The 23,348-nt window shown below is 39.0% G+C and overlaps 1 protein-coding gene across 1 annotated transcript; it reads right to left on the minus strand.

Annotated features, from left to right (window-relative positions):
* Positions 1-685: 685 nt before the first annotated feature.
* LOC146525311 (CD151 antigen-like) lies at positions 686-23,166 on the minus strand. The gene is made up of 8 exons (XM_085154428.1): positions 22,921-23,166; positions 19,164-19,248; positions 15,396-15,587; positions 6,531-6,605; positions 3,349-3,453; positions 1,514-1,669; positions 1,204-1,290; positions 686-1,072 (listed from the first exon to the last, which is right to left on the minus strand). The coding sequence occupies exons 2-8, from the start codon at positions 19,245-19,247 to the stop codon at positions 1,013-1,015; spliced, it is 759 nt and encodes a 252-aa protein (XP_085010554.1). The 5' UTR covers position 19,248; positions 22,921-23,166; the 3' UTR covers positions 686-1,012.
* Positions 23,167-23,348: the final 182 nt, after the last annotated feature.

Below are 23,348 nucleotides of genomic sequence, written 5' to 3' on the forward strand. Positions count from 1 at the left end.
TATATAATAATATAATTTTATAATTTATAATATAATATTTTATTATTATTATAAAATATTAAATATAGGCAATAAAATCAAAAACAAGACACACTTTCGTTTGAACAATATCAGTGGGACTGCTCATAATCACAAACTCCCTTCAATGAGATCAGTGTTTACACCTAAACTAGTCAAACTGTGTTTAAAGGCTGGTGTTAGGACATCAAATGGCACAGTTATGGTGCTGAGCAAGGCACTAACCTGTTCACCTTCATTCTGGCAGAAAATGTGTTCTTAGGAGACTTAAAGCATGATCAGACACGTCTCAGTAAGGAGACAGATTAGGTAATAAAGGCAAAAGTATTAACAGCTCATAAGAAAGTACATATGTAAAAGAAAATAGATGATATATATATTTGTTCCAATGTTTAAAGGTCATTACAGAAGAAGATCTAAAACACAGGACTGTCTTGTTAATATGGAAACTAAACACTACTGCAGTTGAAGAGGGCCCCAGAGGTGAGCTTGTTAAACTATGCTGATGGAGAAAAGAAGCTGCTGTGACCGGGATTAACGTTTTCCTGCAAAGTGCCAGTTTTACTCCACTGATCTTTACACCACTCTCGGGTGTAGCACCTGGTCTACACATATAAAAGTACATTGAGGGAATCCGAGTGGAAGAAAACTACAATGTTTGAGTCCCAGGGAGGCTGTCTCACACTAATTTACACAATCAGTTAAAATTCTCATCAGTTTCTCTCTGAGGCTTTTTCTCACAGTGCTGTGATCTTGAAGATGGAGCTGAGAGTGCAATTTGAGAGCCTAATTACTTCAAGAAACCTTGTAGTGGGTTTTTTTTCTCTACCCTTTGTTTACTAAAATGAGATGCTCAGATGTGCAATTTGATCCCTTGCCAAACAAATCCTCCCCTATGCGGAGGACAAAGAAAAGAACCTATGGGCTATTTGAGTATGGCATGCGGTGATGAAGTTACCTCCTTCACTCACACATTTTTCTTCTTTTGCTTCTCTTAGTACGGCTCTGCCTTTAGATTTCGATATAGGCAGCATGTAAACACCATCCCGATGATCTGGGGATTAAAACAGATGAAAATAAAAACTTAATTTAGCAAAGCTGTATTCTCCATAGGTTTACATACATTTATTGAGTCTCTGTGTGTAAACACAAAGTTAAAGGCATTTTCTTTATTTTTTTGCTCACCTGTACACAAGCGATCCCAACACCGACGGCTCCGATGATCTTCAGGTGGTCCAAGATGAAATTCTCCAGTTTAGTGATGCAACCACCCTAAATGAAAAACAAAGAGTGTCTTCATGTTGCATCAGTTGATGTGGGAGTGTTGCTGGAGTCTCACTGCAAACAATGTTATGTATACAGTTTGGATGTGATGGCTGTTCTTTTTCCTGCTACGCTCACGCCACACCGCCTCTATGCTGACATCTTGAGACATGAGAGAAATACAGATGAAGCCCGCCCCACCCCCACCCCCCGGCACCGTTCACGCACTCACCTCCACCTTGTAGATGTTGGATGGGTGGTCTCTTATACCGCACATGTTGGTGATGGTCTTACAGCAGCTGTCAGGTACCTTCCTGCCTTTTGCACCAGAGCGAATATAGACGCTCTCAGCCCAGTCAGCTGAACTGTTGCTCCCACAGCACTTGAACTGATGGAGGAGACGGAGGGAAAACACTTCACTGACAGCTGGAAAGTATAAAAGACTCAGACAAACATCCATGAAAAAACTGGTTTATACTGATAACAAATAATTAAGTGTTGCATTACACTTAAGCAAAACTCTGCATACGTGTTCTCTTGGTTCAAAGCATTATTACGAGCATTATAAGATGATTGATTCCCCCAGTAAGGCAAACATAAGGCATCAGCTGGCAGTTTGCTTGGCTTCATGTTAAAACTGGAAACTACATTTATGTAAAACCTTAATGTGCCATTTTTATTTTTATTTTTTTTAGAGTTTAAACAAAGGGTTTTTTTATACTGCCAAGTCAGTAAGTGGATTTTGTTGACTTGGATAGAGTCAGGATAACCATTTCCCACATTCCTGTCTTTAAAGTAAACTTAAGCTGGCCTAAATAGGCTGATGATACCTTGCAGTAATCAAATCAATCCTGAATTCCTCTCTCTGTACACCAAATATTCTAGAGTCAAATATGTATAATTGCTAAAACTGGGTCAAGCAGCAGGTCAATCATTAGCAGCAAATCTACAACTGGTTGAGCAAGGTATCAAACTGTGCATGAACGAACACCCACAAACCTCAATGACGTGAAGCAACATTGTAAAGAAGAGCGGCCCAGAATTCTTCTACACTGATGTGAGAGACTGACAAGGTCACGCAGCAAACGGTTACTTTACGTTATTGTTGCTAAAGGTGGTTCTCCAAGCTACCGAGTCGTGGGATGTACTTAGTTGTGAAAACGTTCTTTTTCACATGAAGATCAAATAGTTTTGATATCAAAATCAAATTCACAATCAAATCTGATGGCAAAACTAGAAAAACTGCACTCAAAAAGGCCCGTTGTAAAGTAAAATACAGTTGTGATTGAAATGTGAATTGTTTTGCAAATCCAAATGTTGTTTCCATATTCAACAGAGGTGCAGCTCCTGCTCAAGATTTACAACTCAGTTTAAGCCAATTGTTTTATTTTTAAACTAAACTTTAAGATTCACATTTTCCTCATATTTACTTTGAGGGAAATGTATGTATGCATGTATACTGTAGTTCTGTTCTCATACTGATGCTATTTGAATATATAATAAAAATGACTCCATTAAAAGAACATTTACAAATTCCTTTAATAGTGCAAATTCATGTTTTTTGGAAATTATGCAAAATGAAGTTTAGAAGAATGACTACATGTTGATGTGTGAAAGACAAGATTTTATACTCAAAAAACTAAGCAATGAGTATAAAAACTAACAGAAGTCTTAACAGCACCTCAGATTTACACATTCCTTAACGCGCTGTCAGCTCGTTTGACTAGAAGAGAAGGTAAATTACAGCAGAGAGTGCAGACCAGTCCATCATGCTTAGATGAAGTCGTGGACTGAATTGGATTTACTTTGACTCGCTCCCATCTCCAAAATCTCTAATCTGATGAGATGATAGGGTAGCACTAGGGCTGTCCAATCAACAAACCACATGTGAGTCCATGTGACTTTGGCTTGCAAGTCCAGGTTCATTTGCAATATGAAAAAGTGGATGCACACAACAACCGAAATTCCATCCACACTGGCCAATGTAGAAATTCAAATGTGCAAAGAAATCTCACAAAGCTGCACAACATTTGTGTCTGGACTCCTTCATCCATTGCAGACACTTACCTCCTGCTGCAGCTTGTCTACAGCCTTGGTGATGTGCTCGGAGTTTGTTTGATCATACTCGTCAGTCATGGTCTTCTTTAGGTTCTGCTTCAGCTCATCATTCAACTGTTCAGAAACACGCACACAGGTGTACATGTAGTCCAACAAAAATGGGAAGGCAGCACGACAGAGCATGACCTAAAGTGATGAATTTGTTGCTTGGACTACTGATTCTCCAGCACATCATAGCACACGGGATTTAAAATACACATCACGGATAGTACTTCTAAAAACAGAGAGGCGTATGAAGACGAAGCTAGTGTAAAAGCAGAGGAAGTCTGTTTTTTGGGTTTTATTTTATTTTTTTGTTCTCTAGACCAGTGGCAGAAAACGCAGGAGGAGTGGAAGGTCTGGGGGGCTCAGTTTCTATGGCAACAAGCCAGCTGGGAAACCACTGTAAATCAAAGCATGAAGGAGATATCAAGGGAATGAATGATGAAGAGAGGAAGGAAGGGCAGAGAAAGATGAGAGACGCGAGGTGAAAACAAAGAAGAGGAAAGGAGAAGAGGTGGTGTTCAGGTTTTCATTTTACCTGTTGACAGTTTCAGAAACACTGCAGCGGTGAATGAAAACAGTCATTCACGTTTTAAAGGGACTCCGTAAGTATGAGAGAGTCAGTATGGGAGTGAACTACACCATGACACTGCATTAACCACATACGAGTATGAGCAAACATGAATTCCAGGCACAATGGATCTTCCCATCTTTACACAGGAGCAGTTTAGTACCGCTGTTTTATTTAATACATATTCATTTAAAAGCAAGAACAGCATCATGGGTCTTCGATATACTTGAAATATGCTTTTTCTTTTGTTAGCTGGTTTTCTGTTAATGATAATAATAGGCCATACAAGGCTGGACCACCAATTGCAATTTGCTGCTGAAGGTTGCTGGCAATCTCTGGGAAACTGTCAGCGTCAGTGACCCCCTGACAACCACTGCTTGCTAGGAAAAAATGTATTTCTGGCTATAAGCTGTTCCGGAAGGTTGCTAGCTGTCACTAGTAGGTATACGGTGCTGCACTGTATAAACCTACATGTGTTGCTAGTAGGTCGCTGTGGTTGCGAATCGTTTGTATGACACATACAGACTTGTCTGCAAACAGTAGCAAACTATTCGCCAAGTCGTAGAGAAACTCTGAAAAGTGTGACACACACTGTAAACAAAGACTGTTTACCTTCAACATAAAAGTTGTGTCTTGTGGTGAGGCACAACGTTTTCTGTTTCGCATTGCACTTTTTCAAGTTTTACTACAGTTTAGAGAGTAAAATGGTGAGTGTTTGCAGACAAGTCAGCTTCATTCATCAAACTATGGGCAAGCTCAGTACTTTGCTAGTGCCCAACCCTGTCACTCTTATATTACAAAGCACAACTTTAGATCAGAAACCAGAATAAATACAACCTGTTAAAACAGTCTATGAATAACGTGTGTATTTTAATACATGGCATCTGTTTGAAGTCTATTAACCCTTTTTTCTTTACCATCAGACCAGCAGTGGGCTCATTTTACAATTTACTAGATATTTGCTAGAGACACAATTCAAATGATTTTGGAAAGAACACCAAACGAGCTTTACAGGGATATCATGTTGTGTCGTGGTACTTCTGTCTGAACACGGACAGAATAACCAGCTCTGCATAGGTTTGACCACGTTCACTAAATCTCAGCCATTTGGGCACAGAGAGAAATTTCAAATGGCTCCTGAAAAATGAGAATTATTTTCATAATAATAGTGAAAGTTAAATGGTGAAGGTTTGCAGACAAGTAATTCATCCAAACTATGAGCAACCTAGGGACGCAGCTCGCAAACAAAGCAATCGCAAAGAGGTTTATGATCATGTCTGATTACAAAAACAAAATAAAGTCTGAGCAAATCCCTTGTGCAGAATCTGTAGCTAAAAATGGGCGCGTTTGTGAATTACAAGCATGTTACATGAGTTGTTCATCTTGGTATCGTTCTCACAACTTATTAGCAGAGAGAGTGAAAAGATTAATAACAGGGGAAGAGGCTTTAGAGACTTTAACACAACTTAATGCTTGTGAGAATATTTTGAGGCAAGTAAAGTAGACAGAGCTTTAGGAAGCGGCACACAGCCATGGACCTCAGTGGCTGCTCATGAACTGTGCATTAATGAAAGAGGCAGTTAAAGTGAAAACAGTGTACCTCTAGACTGAGAAAAGTCCTGTTCCTGAGCTACAAGCCACTAGGCTATAAGACTAAGCGGGGTGGGAGCGATGTTGGTAGAGAGCAATGTCATGTTAATATTCCTAAAGGAAAAATGCTTGTCATTTGCTCTTGTTTGCAGTGCAGTCAGTATAACTCTACAGTGGTACAGCAGAAATGTGCCGAGGGAGGCTGTCAGTTTTAGTTTAGCTTATACATTAACTACACACGAGAAAATAATCACTTGAAAACCAAACCGTGTGCATTTAGTACACAGTCTGTGGTGTTTCTACTTTTTTCAGTCATTAACCTGCCAGTAAGGTTCTTCATTCTTTAGTGGAGTGAAATGAAATAAGTTTGAAAATTCTGTGTATTTGAGTTCAAAATCAAAGCAAATGCTTTTAAATGATTCTGACACAGTGCATTCAGGCTTATTATGTGTCCTGCTGCAGGCATTTTTCATTCCATTTGGACTCAATGTACCACAAGTAATATGGGCAGTCAGACATTTGTATTTTTAATGGGCCGTCTTATACTCCCTTTCTGGAATCTCGTTTCTCACGCTGGTTTTTGTCGAGGTTAAAATTACAGCAGAGCACATGCCATGTGGGAAATGAAACAGTTGTCTGTGTATTATTACAATGCTTTTGACTATGTGCTTGGATTAGGAGACACAACACATTTGTCAAGCATGCTCTATTGAATTTTTGCACAATGCAATATATGCTACACACCTTAACATCATTTTTCAATATCAGATGATGATTTACTGTAATACAGCAGACAGACTAGAGTCGACGTAACACAGATTTAGTAAAGATGCTATAATAAGTTACAAAATGCTAACCAGAGTCGTACGTTTTTTTGTCATTTAAAATAAATATCCACTCTTGCAATATCTGCCACCTGCTCCTCCTTCAATTTCACACATACATACATTACAAGAAGGGTCTTTTTTAATGATACAATGGGAATTACCTGCTGATAGTAGATATAAGCAAGGACACCGGCCAGGATCTCCAACAGGAAGATACACAGCAGCAGAATGAAGTACTGGAAACACAGAGAAGGAATTACAGTTAGTGGATGGTGATAAAGCGACACGACCAGTTGGTTACAAATGTGATGTGGCAGCTTGCGGGGCTGCCTTTGACACCACTTGAAACATGATTCTCTTAAGCCAGCTTGAACTATGTTTCCTTTCCAAGGCCTTGTGTCATTCTTCCTTGAGCAAGAATAATGCAATCAAACCCACTCATGCAGCAAAGTCATCCACACAGCACTGTTAGAGAGGTAGAACCAAACAGAAACAATGCAATGGCAAAGGGTTGGCTAACTTATATGAAGCTGTCTATCAGAAATACAAAAACTAGACAATGTTGTCCTCTGCAGGTTTGTAAAACTATTTGAAAAAGGAATAACTTGGAGCAAAAATCAATTCAGACTTTGCTGATAGCACAAAGTGATAGTGTCCTTAATTTACCCTTATACAAGCACAAATGTGTTACGAAAAGCTTTAATATATAGTGACAAACATGGAAAAAACTGATAAACTGCAATAAAAATTGTTAAGTAGGTTGATGTCTGCAGTATGCCAGAATATCTTCCATCACTGACACAATTTTTCAACAATGAATGCTGGCCATCATTATAATTTACACTGTAAAGAGGAGTTCTTGGAGCAACCTGATGGTATGACTCTTTTGTAACTTGGCATTAAACATATATTTGGAGCATGTAGTTGAACACAGCTGGGATTTCTTCTCGGTGTGTTTGCAGGTGCAGAAAGTTGCACAGTCACACACCTTTGGAGGAGAAATGTTCCTGCGACTATAAAAGTGGTGGAATGATGTGGGTAATTTTTTCAGTGAAGCAAAAGCTGTCTGTCTGTCTATAATGACCAAAGAAAGAATTATATGCAACAACCTCCCTTAGAGTATTTGATTACGCTCACGCATCATTACGCAGCATTAAATTGTCATTTTTAAAAAAGTTACACATTTAAATGACATTATTTCAAAACTGTTATGATGCTGTCTGTCAAAACAAGAATGTCTAATGTAGTAATGTACAGCTGATATAAATATTGTAAGTAGAACTCTAAAACTCTAAGGGTAGAATATGGCAGAGCTTTACACAGACAAAAATTTCCCACATTCGGGAAATTCACAAGCCTGAGTGTTTATGGCATTCTTTTACCTTCATGCATGTAGATATAATCCAATCCAAGGACGGTATTATATCATACAGGTGGACTTAAGAGGCTTGTAACAGTGTAAAGTAGATGAATGACTCTGCCAGGACATAAAACAGATCACAACATTACAATAATTCCTCTGCTTAATCATCCACTCTTGTTCTGCTCTTTTGCTCTGAGTAAGACTCCAGGATGAAACTGCAAAACTTTTGAGTCACTGCAGAGTGTCACATGTCACAGAGTTTATCATCTGCATCCGATTCGTGACCAAGCTCATTGGAAAATTAGGGGGAGCGTCTGCCTTTCAAGCCAAGTGAAAAGTTGAACTTCTCCTCTTCAGAATTAAAGACAAGAAGAGATTATTATCTGACCCAAACCTTGGCCTAAATTCCTCTGGCCTGCTGCTTCCACAGGGGAGAAAATCAGCCCGGTAAAAAGGACTTGGGCCTTTGATTTGATAGCTGCTGCTGATTAGATCTCCGAGCAGCTCTGAGCCTGAATGCTGAGCAGACTTCAAGATGCATTTTGATGCCGTGTTGAGGGTTTGAAGAGAAAGACAACACATGAAAATACAGATATAGTTTAGTTTTTTGTTTTTTTTTTATCCATGCACACCTGGCATGAAGTTGTTTTTACATCATTTTCCTCCCATGATTGGATTTATCTGGATTTGATACTTACCACGTGTAAAGTGATCTCATACGCGTGTATGAGGACATCTGTGGGATGACTTATAAAGGAGACACTGCAGGATTAGATACGCTTTTATCACATTTTCAATGATATTTCACATCTAATTTCTCCTTCTTTAATTTCCGGAGACTATTGAGTTAGATAATGTATTTTAGGTGTAAAATGTTCTGCTGCAAAAAAGAAAAAAAAAGTCAAAACAATGATGAAAACTTGCTTAAAATGTCTCTGATGTCATCTGAAACTCTTATTAGGCAACAGGATTATTAGAGTTTTCTCACTTATATTATACCCCAAATATAAATCTGTGAGGAGAGGTTTTAGTAATAATAATAGATAATAATAGAAAAAAAACCCACCTTCCTCCAATTTATGATTATATATGTAAATATTTTAATATTTTATATATGAATATATTTTAAACATCAATCACAACATCACCTGCAACCTACAGTATATACAGTTGCAGTTGAACATGCATAGAATTAAGGCCACTTCCCAGATACTGTGACATAACTGTGTTGTGTGGCTCTGCCTGTTCTCACTCCTTTGCACACAATCGCACGCACAGCTTTTCCAGACTGATCCCACACGGACAGTGACGTACACAGGGCGTGACAGAGAACTTGTTGTTGGCTATAGAGACGAATTACTGACTGCATCGACTTTGCGGGCCTCCTCGAGATCTCAGGCACAGTCTCTCTCATTTTACGTCTGCGCTTCCAGTCTTCTCCCGGGTGACATAAGGGTACAGGGTAATTACTGCCAAAATGACTCTCAGCAGGTTCATATGAATAAAATGCTTTGTAAAGCACTGTGTTGGCCTCAGACTCCACTGCATCCTTTCCATGTAGGCTTTCTGACTGAACTACAGTTTTCTTTTTTCTCTCACACAGCCAACATATCAGAGTCAAATCACTCGCACATTGCTGTGGTTATTAGAAAAGATTTCAACAGATTTCTTTGGCTTTTAGTGTCCTACATGACAGCATGTGTTTTACTCCAGAGTGTCTGTAACATTTTCTCTCCTTTATCTGAATGTACCTCCGCCACAGTAAGTACACATAAAGGAACAATATAGTGCTGCAAAGAAGAAACCCATATTTGCATGCACATCAATGTTTAACTGTGTCTCCATTTCAGGTTTTATTGGAAGCGTAGTGCTGCCTTTACAGTTGCTAAGCCTGGAGCAACAAAGTCATGCTGAAGGTGACTTTTAATCGGACCGATCACAGTTGGATGAGTGTTGGCCTTTCAAGGTACTGAACCAGCCACCTTTTGTAATTTAGTTGCTAGCGGGGCGTGTAATCGCCTTACTCATTAGATGCACTGTGCTTGCGGGTGTATGCAAAGGTTCAGCTGCATTTCTTAAAAATGTTGATTATTTAAAAAATATAAAATCCTCAAACTGGAGAAACTTGAATAAGAAGTCCACAACTTTCTGATAGTGGTTATTAGTTATTTCGTTTTTTGTTTATCTATTTACCCATTACCTGTAGTTTAAGTTTTTTATTGAATTCTCTCAACAGGTAATGTGCAAAAGTCTTGAAGCAGCCCTCTTGAACCACTTTTTCAAAAGTCTTTAAAGTAATCTTGAGCAATAGATCTTCTGGCTTTCTAAAGGTCTTTCAAAAACCTTTGCACATGTTGTTTGTCAAGCCACTTAACACTGACCTACGATTCAATCAAGTATAAAAAGGCACCTAAGTCAAAAGATGAACCACTGTTGTGCCTACACTCAATAGATATAATAATAATTTAGCAAAGAGCAATTTTGAAATTCTCTTTATGCACTTTGTTTTTAAAAGACTTGGTACAATATGAAACACATATTGGTTATTAGGTAGAGATGACATGATATTTTAGGCTCTTGTTTTTTCCATGTGGACTGAAAAATGATCTTACCTTTCCAGCTCATAAAAGGTAAGTTGGAAAAAATGCATACAATTTTCCACACCAGGCAATGTCGCCAGCAAATGTAGCTAAATGATATTAAAAATATATAAATAAATAAGATGATCAGTCAAATTTATTATAGAAGAGGGAGACGTCAGCTGCACTTTTATGGACGATTTGAAATTCATAAATAAAAGATTCTGGATGAAGATGTCCTAATTAAAAATGCAAATGCCTCCAAGATGTAGCGACAAGATGCCATGAATTTGCTTCTTTTGATGCGCAACATAAAGTCAGGATGGTGTACACACACACACTAAACTCCCATTATGTTCTCCATGTTTGGCAATCTCTGTGCAGCCCCCCCTCTCTCTTGCCAAGTTCATTCCTTCGCTGTGATTCATGGCCATAATCCTAACTCTTCAAAATGCACCATGCATCAAAAAACAAGCACACAAACAGAGAGGCTATTCAAAGATGTCAAACTAAGCACCAACTCTACAATTTAGACCACAAACCGAGACCAAGCTTTACACAAAGAATTATGTATGTCATTATTTCTGCCACATTTAGATGTATTTACAAGAGTAGGAATGGCTTCACACTAAATTTTTCTTCTAGTTTCTTGAAACCTATGAGAAATCTCAGAATCAGCTGCGTGGCTTGTCAAATGTTGACAATGATCTTAACCAGGTTGCAAAAGCACCACCAGTTAACAGAACAGGCAGGCTGTAAGCTTAATTGAACTATAAAGTAGCCATCATTAACCTCTTCTTCTGCATGCAAAACTGTCTGCCTGTTGACTGAGATAAATATAATTCAAATGAAAGAAAGAAAAAAAACCAAATATAGGCAGATAAGAAAAAAATTATTTGAAGTAAAACAGAGACGGTGCGACTCAAAGTGGAATGACTGCTCCAGTTTTTCATTTGTGCTGGTATGTTTCATATCAAACACATCAATACTTTGATTATTAATAACAAATTGTAAGCAGTTGTTGTGGTCTTTCAGTTGATACACTAATGCCCTATATTGTAAATGCAGTAAGAAGTCAAGGCAAACACAGAAAAGGGAGAGAAGGGCAGAGACCAAGGAACACTCGAGCTTGTAATATGTGCAGTCAAACTGCATGAAGTCAGTTTCTCCACAGGTGGATCCAGCCTCTGTTTGGACTGCTTTCCATTTGGCTCTGTCATTTGGAAAGCAAAAGTTTCTCTCTGCTTTCCCCGAGTCATTCCTTTGATCTTTTGCTTTTCTCCGACAACACAATGAAGTTGTGTGTTTGCAGACAGATCCCAACCGACTCTTCCCACGGGACAGTTGTTCTCCTTTGTCCTTCTGACTTTTCATACTTTGCACAGAGCATACATCGCAAACATCTTTACTTACTGTCTGACAGGACCTTCGCTTTAATTAAAAGGCAACTGCAGTGACTTTGTTTAAGTCATACAGCTGCAGAATGTCCTGATGACGCCAAGGCTGGATCAGCTTTTTCTGCTGTTAGAACTTGTGACCTTTACGGTACAGGACTGTGCTGCCAATCACCGCCGCTCTTGTGTACTCTCAGCAGGTACCAGGCACTCACCGCACACAAAATATAACAACAATTAATCCGCCTCCACCCCCACCCCCCACCCCCCGCCCTTATGCTCACCCTCTTTAACAATCTCGATAGCATCTCTCCTTGTCGACAAGTTCATTCTTTCACCGTGATTCATCGCCCTAATCTCAACTCTTCGGGTTGCGCCAAGCATTTCAACCCCCCCCTCCCACGCACAGAAAAACGATAAGAGGTGGCGCACGCATCTCGTTATGAATCAAATAAAATGGAGAAAGTGGGTACTTCTTCATGTATTTTACACAAATCTATAGGCTATTTAATTACATTTTGAAACATCGAAAGCCCAGATTCCCATCACTCGTTGCTCTGAGAACTACAGCCAACACCCACATTTGAGTGTATTGTTCTTCAAAATTCAATAAGGACCAAAGCAACAGACAGCTCCAAATCAATTATACTCAACAAAAAACTTTCCTAATCATCAAGATACCAATCTTGATGAGGTAACTAATCTTGTTTTTCCATTTAACTAGATCGTAATTCCACTTGCATGTTTTCGGTTGGCTGTTTCCAGATAGGAAATTAAAGGGAGTCTTTTTCAGTAACTTTAGCCATTACAAACAGTGCTGCTCATCACTAGCACACTAATAAAATGCAAGAATAAGATAATGTATGAGCATCCTACAGGCATATGAGGCTATGCAGACAACAATACCTTTCCTGCTTCCTGTGAGGAAAGAATCAATGTCATCAATAACACATAACTTTGTTTGAAATGCTATTCTTGTACTACAGAAAATACTTACAGTAAGTGGACTTATGCCAATGAAGCAAAGCTGTTCTGGCAAAGCTTGTAACACAAACATTTAAGCTCTGCCCACAGTGGTGCGCTTGCATAAGTTTACCATGTGGAAATGTTTGGATGAGCACAGTGAGCGTTTGTGCAAGAGTGGGTTTCTATGCGTTTCTATTTTGAGCTGGGTTTAGTGCCATGCAGGTGTCTCTATTGGCAGTACCCTGTGCTGAGTCTGTGTACGACGTGTGCCAAATCAAATATGGGCACACGCTCCCATCAAGTGTTTGTTTGGTCTGAAGTGAATGCAACTGAGGCTGACACCTCAACCTCGACTGCTCTCATCATGTCTGTGTGTATGTCTGTCTGCATAGTACTGTGTACAAGTCTTGAACTACCCCTTTACATTGTATTGTCGCATTGCGCAAATATACATTGAATAAGGCAAACAGACATGTCTTATGGCCACATTTTTTTTGGAAACACAGTGATCTTCAAGAATAATTCTCCAGGCGTTTTTAAGGGCATTAAAAGTGCAAAGACGCTGGCTGCCTTTTGTTCGATTCTCTATCAAGATGATTAACGATGAGGAATCGAGAACCGGTTCTTGTAGAAAACCAGTTCCAGATAGTCCAATTCCTGGGAATTGTTAGACTGCCTGCTTATTGATCCCAGTTATCGGTTCTTGCACTTCCACTACAATCTGTTGATTTCAGTTTGCATGTCAGAGGAGGAAAATACCGACACAGTCTAGAGCATGAATATGGCCATTTATTTTTATTGCACAAATGAATGAGATAAATAGTAAAGTGGAAAACTGCATCCAGGACAGAAACAGCCACATTATGCTACTAACACAACCTCGTTTCTTTACAAGCATCTACCAAGACAACATGCTAAAGCTAAGCTAGCCAAGAACCCAAAATGAAAGCTGAGTGAATGCCGAGCCCAGCAGTCAGACCCTTAACTCCAACAGGTAACAAACTGATGACCCATCAGGCTGCAGCTTCACTTTCTACCTGTTCATGTACCTTGTTTCTACTAAGAGAAAGATCTTAGAGGTGTGTGTCCTCATTAAGGATTTAGTAACATGAAAGTAAAGTAACGACTAGTATAACAAATGACTTTTTCCTGGGAGTAATTAAGGAACATTACTGCATTACTTTTAAGAAAAGTGTCCAGTGTAATATGTGTAATAATGACTTTTTTGACTCATGACTCCTAATCACAACAAAGAGGGGAAATACCTCAACAAACACGCAGAAAACATTTGCACCACAGCATGCAAATAATCTGTATGAATGCAAATTTTTTACTCCTGCTTAGTATTGATGGTGGCTATCCAAATGGAGGTGGTTACATTGTAGTACATACTGTTAGGGCTGCTCGATTATGGCAAAAATGATAATCGTGATTATTTTCACTGAAATTGAGATCTCGATTATTTGACGATATTTATTTAACAATAACAATGTGTTGAATAATGACTTTAAAGATTGTCAAAAAATAATATAAAATAGTGTGCAAATACTGATGACAGTGCAAATGTTTGCAATATAAAAAATAAATGAAAAATGTAAACATCTATGTTTAGTGAACTTTGTAGTGTTGCTCTGTGGTGCAGCTACGACACTGTAGCAAAGTTTACACACGATGTCTACTTGATCCACGTCTGACTCCGCGAACCCATAATGTTTCCACACCACTGAAGTTTTTTTTACCTCTCTTTTCAACCAACGGCAGTCACTCTCCTCTCCAAATAACTTCTGCTTAGCTTTCCGAGCTTCCCTCGGGTCCTCTTAATCAGCGGTCCCCAACCCCCGGGCCTCGGACCGGTACCGGTCCGTGAGTCGTTTGGTACCGGGCCGCGAGAGTTGAGGCTCAGGTGTGAAATGTATAGTTTTCAGGGTTTTTATCGGTTTTCAGCGTTATTTTGTTATCGTTTTTATCGTTTACTCGGTTTTCCTTGGTCTTTTCACGTGTGTTATGAATAAATTTTCGGTACCGGTACTAGTTTTATTTTGTTGTATTTATCCGCGACACCTTAAAGGCCGGTCTATGAAAATATTGTCGGGCATAAACCGGCCCGTGGCGCAAAAAAGGTTGGGGACCGCTGCTCTTAATTGTTGTGACACGTGTTCGAAATGCAGAGAGGTGCGCTCCATTTGCCACACGGAGCAGCGCGAGAGTAAAGCACGAGGGAGGGGCTAATAACCGGCTCAGTCATTTTTAATGATCGTTGAAAGCCCAGATCGTAATCGAGATTAAAATTCGATTAATTGAGCAGCCCTACATACTGTACATACTAAGTCATAGTACATGCATACATATTTACACAGTCTGGTTCTTGAACTGGTATCTATGCTTCAAGATGCCTTTTGTTCTAAGTTAACTGAATGTCCTTCCTGTTCTGTACACCAAGGCAGTTTTAGAACAATATTTGCTGTAATGTAATAAACTGACCAGTCATTAAGCAACAGAACAATGAGTTACTGTTTATGATGTTATTTTTTTTTATTGTTTATGAGCTAATACTGTAAAGTGCAGTTGGCTAAGAAAGTTGAACTCTCTAATTACAGATGATGGTAGGAGTTTTCATCAGCTATCAGTTTTTGTTTAAGCGGCACAGTTTAGCTGTTACTGTTCTACTCTGTGATATTTTCACACTCGTATGTTTTGTTTCTCTACCTTGACGTGATCTCTTACCGCTCTCAGTAGCCTTTTCCGCTCCTTGAAGGTGGCGCAGCAGCCCAGCACGCCTGTTACCATGACGATGACTCCAGCCAGGACCAGTATGTAGGCGGAGGCAGCGTAGGTCTTGGAGGAGAGAAGGCTGATGTAGTCGCTCTTCAGGACCAAGGTCCAAACACCCACCGCCATTACAACGCCCCCTGCCAACTGGGAGAAGAGCACATGATGAGTTCAGTTTCTGCCAGTGGCCAGCCTGGGAAACGAGAACCACGACTGTGGTGCAGAACACTGAACAACACTGAAGCTGAGAGTGATAAAAAAGGTTTCAATTATTAATCTCCCAAGTCGGCTTCAGAGTGACAAAGTAGGAAAATTAATATCTGTCAAAAATACGACCCACCGTTGCCACACAGGATCCAGACCTGAATCAGTTTCTGTTGCGAGATAACTGAAGGTTGGGGTTGTGGCGCTATGGTAACATGTTTAAAGAGAATACAAGCTCAGCGACAGATCAATCGTCTCTTGACAGAAAGAATTTGAAACTAAATCACGCACTTCAACTGTTTAATGATTTTCATTTAAGGAACCGCTGCTTCTTTGTTATTTATAGTTGTTTTTGGACAGTGACCAAACAAGCAAAGTAATGAAGTTCTTGGCTAGGCTCAGGCTCGAAGAATTGTGAATGACATTTGTTTGCTGTTATCAACATTTTACGCATTAAATGTCAAAAATAATTGCCTGATTTATTCAAATAAAACCATCATTAGCTGTGGCACTTCTTTAACAATTTTCAATTTCAAACATTTTTAAAGCAACCATATGGTTTACTGCCTGATTAATTAAAGAGAATTAGTCATTAAACCCAGCACGAAACTACCGCCATTGTCTCACATCTTCGGCATTACCCGAGCTAACAGTTAAAGAGAATATGAGGAGAATTAAATCAATACAATATTAGCAAGACGAGTCAGCAGATGGTGCAGCAGTGCAACAGAAATCTGTCTTCATGCCAAAGCAGTCAATCTAACTGCCTGCCTAATTTAGATTTAATTTAAAAGAGAGGATGATGGCCACACAAACTAGACAGTGAGTCAGACAGAACCACACCCAGAAACAGTGGCAGTAAAACACCAAACAAAGGTGTAGCACAACAGCCTTCACTCTTCACTCGTAATCTATTTATACTGTTTACTTTTAGTGGCAATCAACCAGTAGATTGTATTGATTCAGAGTGAACCATCGTTTTTAGGGTTGGGCAGTTTGGCCTAAACCATGCCATCAAAATTCCCCGCACAGCACATCAAGTCCACTGGACCCCTTTGCTATAGGGTTCAGGTTTTTCTTTAGTTTATTACCTCTCTGTTCAAAAGCTGTATAAAAGACATGCAAGCTTTAGTGACCCCCAGTGGCAGCAAGCGGTAATAGGGGAAGAATCTGACAGTCGAGAGGGTCTGAACAAATAGGAAGCTTCCTCTGTTTATCTTTAACAAAGTTTAAGTTATCACTGATCCCCAAATGTTACGTTTCTTTTTAATATTTACTCCAAGGAGTAGTTTGTTTAAAGGGCAACATACTGCACTGTAATGTAGTGTCTGTTTGTTTGTATTTAAAATATTGTAGATATGAAGCAGATGTTTGATGATATTTAAAAGGTCATATACAACACAAAATGATACAAATAGCAAATCCTTTTATGCATGAAATGTAAACTTTTTGCTCATTTTTAATCAGGGAGTGTCCTGAAAATACTGCATCACTGTCATAACTGTAAAAACTAAAACCCCAAAGACGTAATGGTCCAGGTCAAAATAAAACACTTAAAAGAACCCAAACTGATGTGTTTTTACTTTATGAAAAACCTGCAATGCCTGAGTAAATCTTAATCTTATTTAAAAATATTTACCTTTTTTGTTCTTCACTCAATTTGAGTTCAATCTGCGTGTTCAGTTCTCTTCGAAATTTGATCAAACCACGCACTTCAATAAAAACCCAGACACTGTGACCATATGTTACTCCTGGGGTAAATGGACGGCTGCCATTTAGCGAAATGCTTTATAGTGTGGCAAAGTGTTCATTTTGGTGTCTGAACTTCAGTCAAGATATTTCTGGCTGCAATGACTGTTGCTATATACCTTTTTCCAAACTGATTTAATAACCACCAGAGACCATGTAAATGACTGCAAGGCAAATTTCAAACGATTTGGTTTAGTGTGAAATATTCACACGGCTGTAACTCTGGCACTGAAGATGCTCTATTTGTCTGCCAATTTGAGAAAGATCTGATTCTTTGGCAGACAGATGATTATCACATATGGGCAGAGCTGCAAGTGTGACTTCACACTAAGAATGAGTGGGGTTCAGACAGTAAGGGTGCCACACTGATGTTTGACTCTTATTTTACACACGCATTCAGAAGATGAGTTCAGAACAACACATTCTTGACATTGGAAAGTCTGAGGGAAATAAGGCTTTGAACGCATCGCCTTTGTCCTCTGTAAAAAATATGCAGCTTGGCTTTGACTACATGAACTGGAATAGCAGCAGGCATTTATCTACTGCCCGAATAAAGAAGGCTTTGTTAATGTCCTCAGAGAGGGTTTTCGAGCCAATTTCTCCTATTTATATCATATTACCAAAAAGAGCTGGTTAATATGAAGGTATACTGTGTGTATGCATATTAGTGTGAAAGGAGAGAAACTCTTACAGCTTTAGTTTGTTAAAGCTTGTGTGAAAACTTGGTGGTTTTCAAGTATTTTCCCCTCACCTGATTTGTGGGGGAATGTTGATATAATTAATAAAATTAGCAGCTAAGCCAACAGGTAAAACATATCCAATTCCAGTATAAGACACAAGTTTCTTTAAAAAAGAAAAAAATAATTGGTGTTGTTCTTACATCATCTCATCACCCAGAATCCACCAGAAGGGTGTAGAAGTCACACATGCTTAAGAGGCAGTACCAGCAGGGGGAGATAATATATTTAAAGCAAAGAAGATGGTAGTGACCAACGATGGTATAAAGTACATTCTAGGTCCCTTGTATGCCAAAAATGATTAAGCTAGGTGCCTGATATCTATTTACACGCAAATGTGTTAGTAATGTCTCTTTAAACGGTTCCCGTGACTGTATATGTGGTTGCTTAAAATAAAATATTGCCCTCTGCTGGTACTGCAGCTTACTGCAACTTGAACATCCTGTCCATTTCATGCTTACGAGAGGCAAAGCGTGAGAGGCAAAGCGTGAGAGGCAAAGCGTGACAGCCACACAGTGGACCAGCATCTATTACACGCTTTGCTGTGACATTGCGTTGCATCGTAATGATGTCAGCACTGCAACTGACCAATGACACTGCCTGAGCATTCAGTTAGCATTAGCAAGAAGTTAGCTAATGCTATTAACGAACTATCACTAGCAAACTAACATTAATAACCTAAATTTGGCTAACAGCAAAACTGACTTAATAATATATTTTTATATTGCATAAATTAATAAAGAAAACACTTGAAATACTTACTAAAAGAGAGTATATATAAACAAATGCATTTTTTCCCCTATTTTTCTTAAACACACTACAAAGCTATGACATCACAATAACGTGACTGGTCAGTTGCAATGTTGATACCTGGACCAACATTATGATGATGATGCAGGAACAACACCAACACAGTGATATCAGATATAACAAAAAAAATCTGTCCAAAGCATGTGTGCATCTGTACTCAATGCAAACATTTCAACAGTTAATTCCTCGGCACAGGCTCGAGGTCGCTAAAATGGAAACTTACCCAAAAGAGAAAGTTGAAAGCAAACAGCAGGTATTTCAGGCAGATGGTCCCACATGTTTCCTTTTTCTCCTCTAAGACCCCCATGCTACAAGAGACAGCAGATTTTCAGTCAGTTATAATGATTTCATAACAGAACAGCATTTTCAGTTCTGTTTATACAGTCAGTACACAAGCACTCACTACAATCTTCAGCTTTCACACATACAACTAATAATTATAAATGTGATTATAGTACAAATAAAAAATGTATTTTTACTACCATTAAACAAAGCCGTTATCTTACACCTTTAAAAGAACAGAGCAAATTTATTGTCTAAGCCACAGGTTGGCAACCTTTACAATCAAAAGACATTTTTGTGTAATTTTTAACCAAAAGAAATCAATGTGGAGTGACAAAACATATTTGAGCCTAACAATAAATCTTTTAACATGTGACTACTCTGCAGTCACTGCCCCCAAAAAGGGAAGAACAATGAAAAGGAAAAAAAAGTTAAAGACCAACAAGAGATGAAGCATACCAGTAAGCTAATCGCACGGTGGTGAACAAATAAATGTGCTTACTGTTGTTTTCCATGGCAACCTTTCATTTTTTTGTTTTCGGAATCCACAAGTAAACAGATAAAGTGCCAGGTGATAGACTACAGCTATGACGAACATTGTAGTTAACAAAATATTAAAACCTCTTTTTAATTTGATCATAAGGCACACATTTTTACAACTGCAGAATGTAAAGAACTGCTAAAGAAAGTATAGACACATAAAAATGTTAACATTCGTGTTCATTTCTAAAGTTATATTAATGTAGTTTTTACCAGAACCACAGGAAGCCACTAAAAATGGGCAAAAGGGTCACAGGTTTGAGACATTATGTGAACCCTTCACACACTGAAAACACAAAGTTACTACTTTGATTAAAGTCAGAATATCAATTTAAACTCTGGCTGCCATATAAATTGATATTCTGATTCACTGTGTCGTCATGTATGACAATCAAAATCTAAGAAGCTAAGACCAGAGGAACTTCCCATCACTGATTACATTTTAAACTGTGCTGGGACTGCAACACACTCTTTGGCTTGATGGTTAGACACTTTACCAGATTTCTTCTGTTAAAGTAACAAAACACAAACATACCAAAGTTAATCATACGCTTTCACATGGTTTTGTGCTAGGGCTGATACATTTCAGATTCTCAAGGTTGCCTTCCAGCACTCTGAAATGCCTCCAGTGTAACCAAAATGCTGCTGTACTGATGGGAAGTAGCAAGTGAGATCAGATTTCTCCAAATGTTATTTTCTCTTTCTTAATGATCAAGCTTCGTCATGTCTTAAAGACCTCGTATCCCAATAGAGCACTTTAGCTCTCTGAGTGCAGGCTTACTTTTGGGACCTAGACATTCCAAAAGTAGAATGGGAGGAAATCTCCTGATAGCCAAAAGTGTTGATTGCTTAAAAAGTGAAGCAGGGTCTTGACCTTACTATCTTAAGTGCCCTGAGATTACTTGTGTTGTCATTTGGTGCAATATAAATAAAACAGAAAAGGAGTGAAATATTTTAACAGGCTTTTAACAAATGACTTGTTACAAAGCTAATGTAGTATGTGGGGGAGTGAGCACCAGATCAGCAGTGTAGGCAGAATCAGCAAGCTGAGTTATTACATGTATATGCAGAGAGATTCATGACTAAGCAGTGAGTAGGAGCTGAGCAGTAGCCAAAGGCTGCAAATTATAACCACCCGCTTCTTAGTTCTTTAGTGCCTAATACCAGAATCCAACACTTGTTTAATATTATATGTTTTAAACAGTGGATTTCATAAATCTTATTACTAATACTACAAATGAAAATCAACCTGCATTAGTGCTTAATGGCTACATTTTTTTCTTTATATTTGATCCCATCTATATTTAAACACAAACACTGTATTAACATCTGAGAGCAGTCTCATTACAACTCCACTTCATAAAGTTTGAAGTTAAGTTTTATAGATCCCATTGTCTAAAACAACATACTGCTTCCCTCTAAATCTTTGTTTCCCACATCTCCCATCCACTTTTTTTTCACGCTACAAACTTGCAAGTCAGGCCCAGGCTTGCACTCCTCCTCTTCTTTCCCTCCCGACTCTCCCATCTGCTTTCCCACCCCCACATACTGCAGACTACCGTCAATTTAGACATGGGCTGTGCATGAATGAGTGAGTATGTCTGGTCTCCGTTGGTTGGCCATCTGTTATGGTGGTCTCTCTCTTGGTGTGCTCCTGTTAATTACTAAGCACTACAGGAGAAACAGCACTTCTGTGAAGTGGGTTTACTTTCAGAGGGCACAGTTCCACAGCTATGTGTCATGCCATCTTTGGTTTGTTTCAAGATGAGGTGTCTTTACTCATCAGGAAATTAAACAAGACTACCTCTTGGTAAATAAAGCCAACATGTACCACCTGTCTGACACACTCATCGTGAACTGTGTCCATGAGCTAACTGCAGTCTTGTCTGCTGTGTGAGATTACAGTGGTGAAACACTTGGAACGGGTCCAGAAAGGATTTTTTTTATCATCCGCATAAGTGTACAGATTTTTTAAAGTGCTACATATGTTGCAGGTTAGTGAAGATTGATCAAGCATTTTGTTTTGTACTTGATATAAAGCACCAACCACCAGTTTTAAACATTTGATCACTGTATTTGACAGCTTTACATATGATGAGAAATGTCATGAGAAAGGAAACTGTAAGATTTGTGAGGCCTGTCCTTGTAAGATCTCCCATATGTAATCTTCATTTGCTTTTGTTGCTGTTGTTGTAAACCACTCTAGTGTCGCTTTCTAGTGTCATAACTATAAAATGTTGCTACTTCTAATTTATCTTTACATGCAAAAACTACATTTTAGAAATTTCCATCCAAAATGCTACAGCCTCGTCCAGCATTTCCATAAAAGCATATAATGTACACAGCAACCTGTTTGCGGACATTTTAAGACCTACGTGCAACCTACTTGTGACTGATGAAAACAGAGGTCCACTGTTTTGGGAAGCTAAACATGTTTCAAAATGTACTTTTTACTCTTTTTAAGGGGGACTCTGCTCCATTTTGGATGATATTCACATACACAGCACTGTACATTCGGCTTACTACAGTAGTTTAACAATGCATGTGTGCAAACTGGGATCGATAAGCATAAATCCTTCATTAATGAGCTGTTATAGCTGTGCGATAGTGTCATGTTGCGTTGGGATCAGCGCGGCTTCAAACAGAAAACCTAAAGCTTCGCGATAATACCAAGATTAGCCCATTAAAGCATATTAGCCACGTTAGGTAGCATTGACCACAAGGAAAAGTCCCCCTAGCTAACCATATCTATTAAAACAAATAAAACAAATGAAATAAAAGCAATGTTGTATGTTTTTTCTGTGGTTTTTAACTTACGTTACACATCTCTTTTGCTGCTGTGGTGTAAGCTAACGCTACACTTATAAAACTGTCCTTTGCCGCTGTAAATGTTAAAACAGCCATTCTCCCACTGAAAACGCCACGTCCAGATGAACAGAATCAACTTTGGGGTTTTACACAGCCATGTTTTCCCCTCAAAACGGCCTACTTTTTTACGCTATATCATCTTAATAAAAGCGTGCATGTAAGCCAAGCTTCCATCAGAAGCAATTAAACCTTTTAGTTCACCAAATATTCCAATACCACCTCAACGGGCCACTGCGGCACCGCAGCACACGCTAACCTTTGTACGCAGACTACTTCCTGTTTCTACTTACCTGCCGTTCTTCTAGCTGCTATCGACGAAAGAAATGTGTGGGTATTCCTAAAGGACGTCTTTTCCAAGGATAAAGACGTTTTTCAGATGGAAGTGAAGCTAGAGGGCAGGGAATCAAAACGCTGAGCTCACGCAGTCAGTAAGGCTGAAGCTGCTGAGTGCTGACTCCACCCCGGGCCACCTTGCACGTTTACTGAGTTTTTCACGTCCCGGGGCGAAGCTTTGTGTAGTAAGAGCAGACAGTCACAGGGAGGAAAGAGGGAAGCCGAGAAAGACGGGATCTAGGATCTAAGTGCATTTGTAAGGCTTGTTAAAAATGCGGGACTAAACATTTGAGTCGCAGAAATATACTCTAAGATAGAAAGTTGAAGAATAATTACATAAGACTTAGTTATTTTTCAAATATAATGATAAAACGTGAAACAAATG

Source organism: Neolamprologus multifasciatus, chromosome 1 (assembly GCF_963576455.1).
Source record: "Neolamprologus multifasciatus chromosome 1, fNeoMul1.2, whole genome shotgun sequence".
In the NCBI taxonomy this organism is placed as follows: domain Eukaryota; kingdom Metazoa; phylum Chordata; class Actinopteri; order Cichliformes; family Cichlidae; genus Neolamprologus; species Neolamprologus multifasciatus.

Bases quoted from the DNA above. Each gene is read 5' to 3' on its own strand.
- LOC146525311 (XM_085154428.1), bottom strand. From the start codon at position 19,247: ATGGGGGTCTTAGAGGAGAAAAAGGAAACATGTGGGACCATCTGCCTG. The intron at 15,588-19,163 runs GTAAGTTTCCAT...CTCTTCTCCCAG, and splicing joins CTTTCAACTTTCTCTTTTGG to TTGGCAGGGGGCGTTGTAAT. The intron at 6,606-15,395 runs GTAAGAGATCAC...CTGTGTTTCCAG, and splicing joins GGAAAAGGCTACTGAGAGCG to TACTTCATTCTGCTGCTGTG.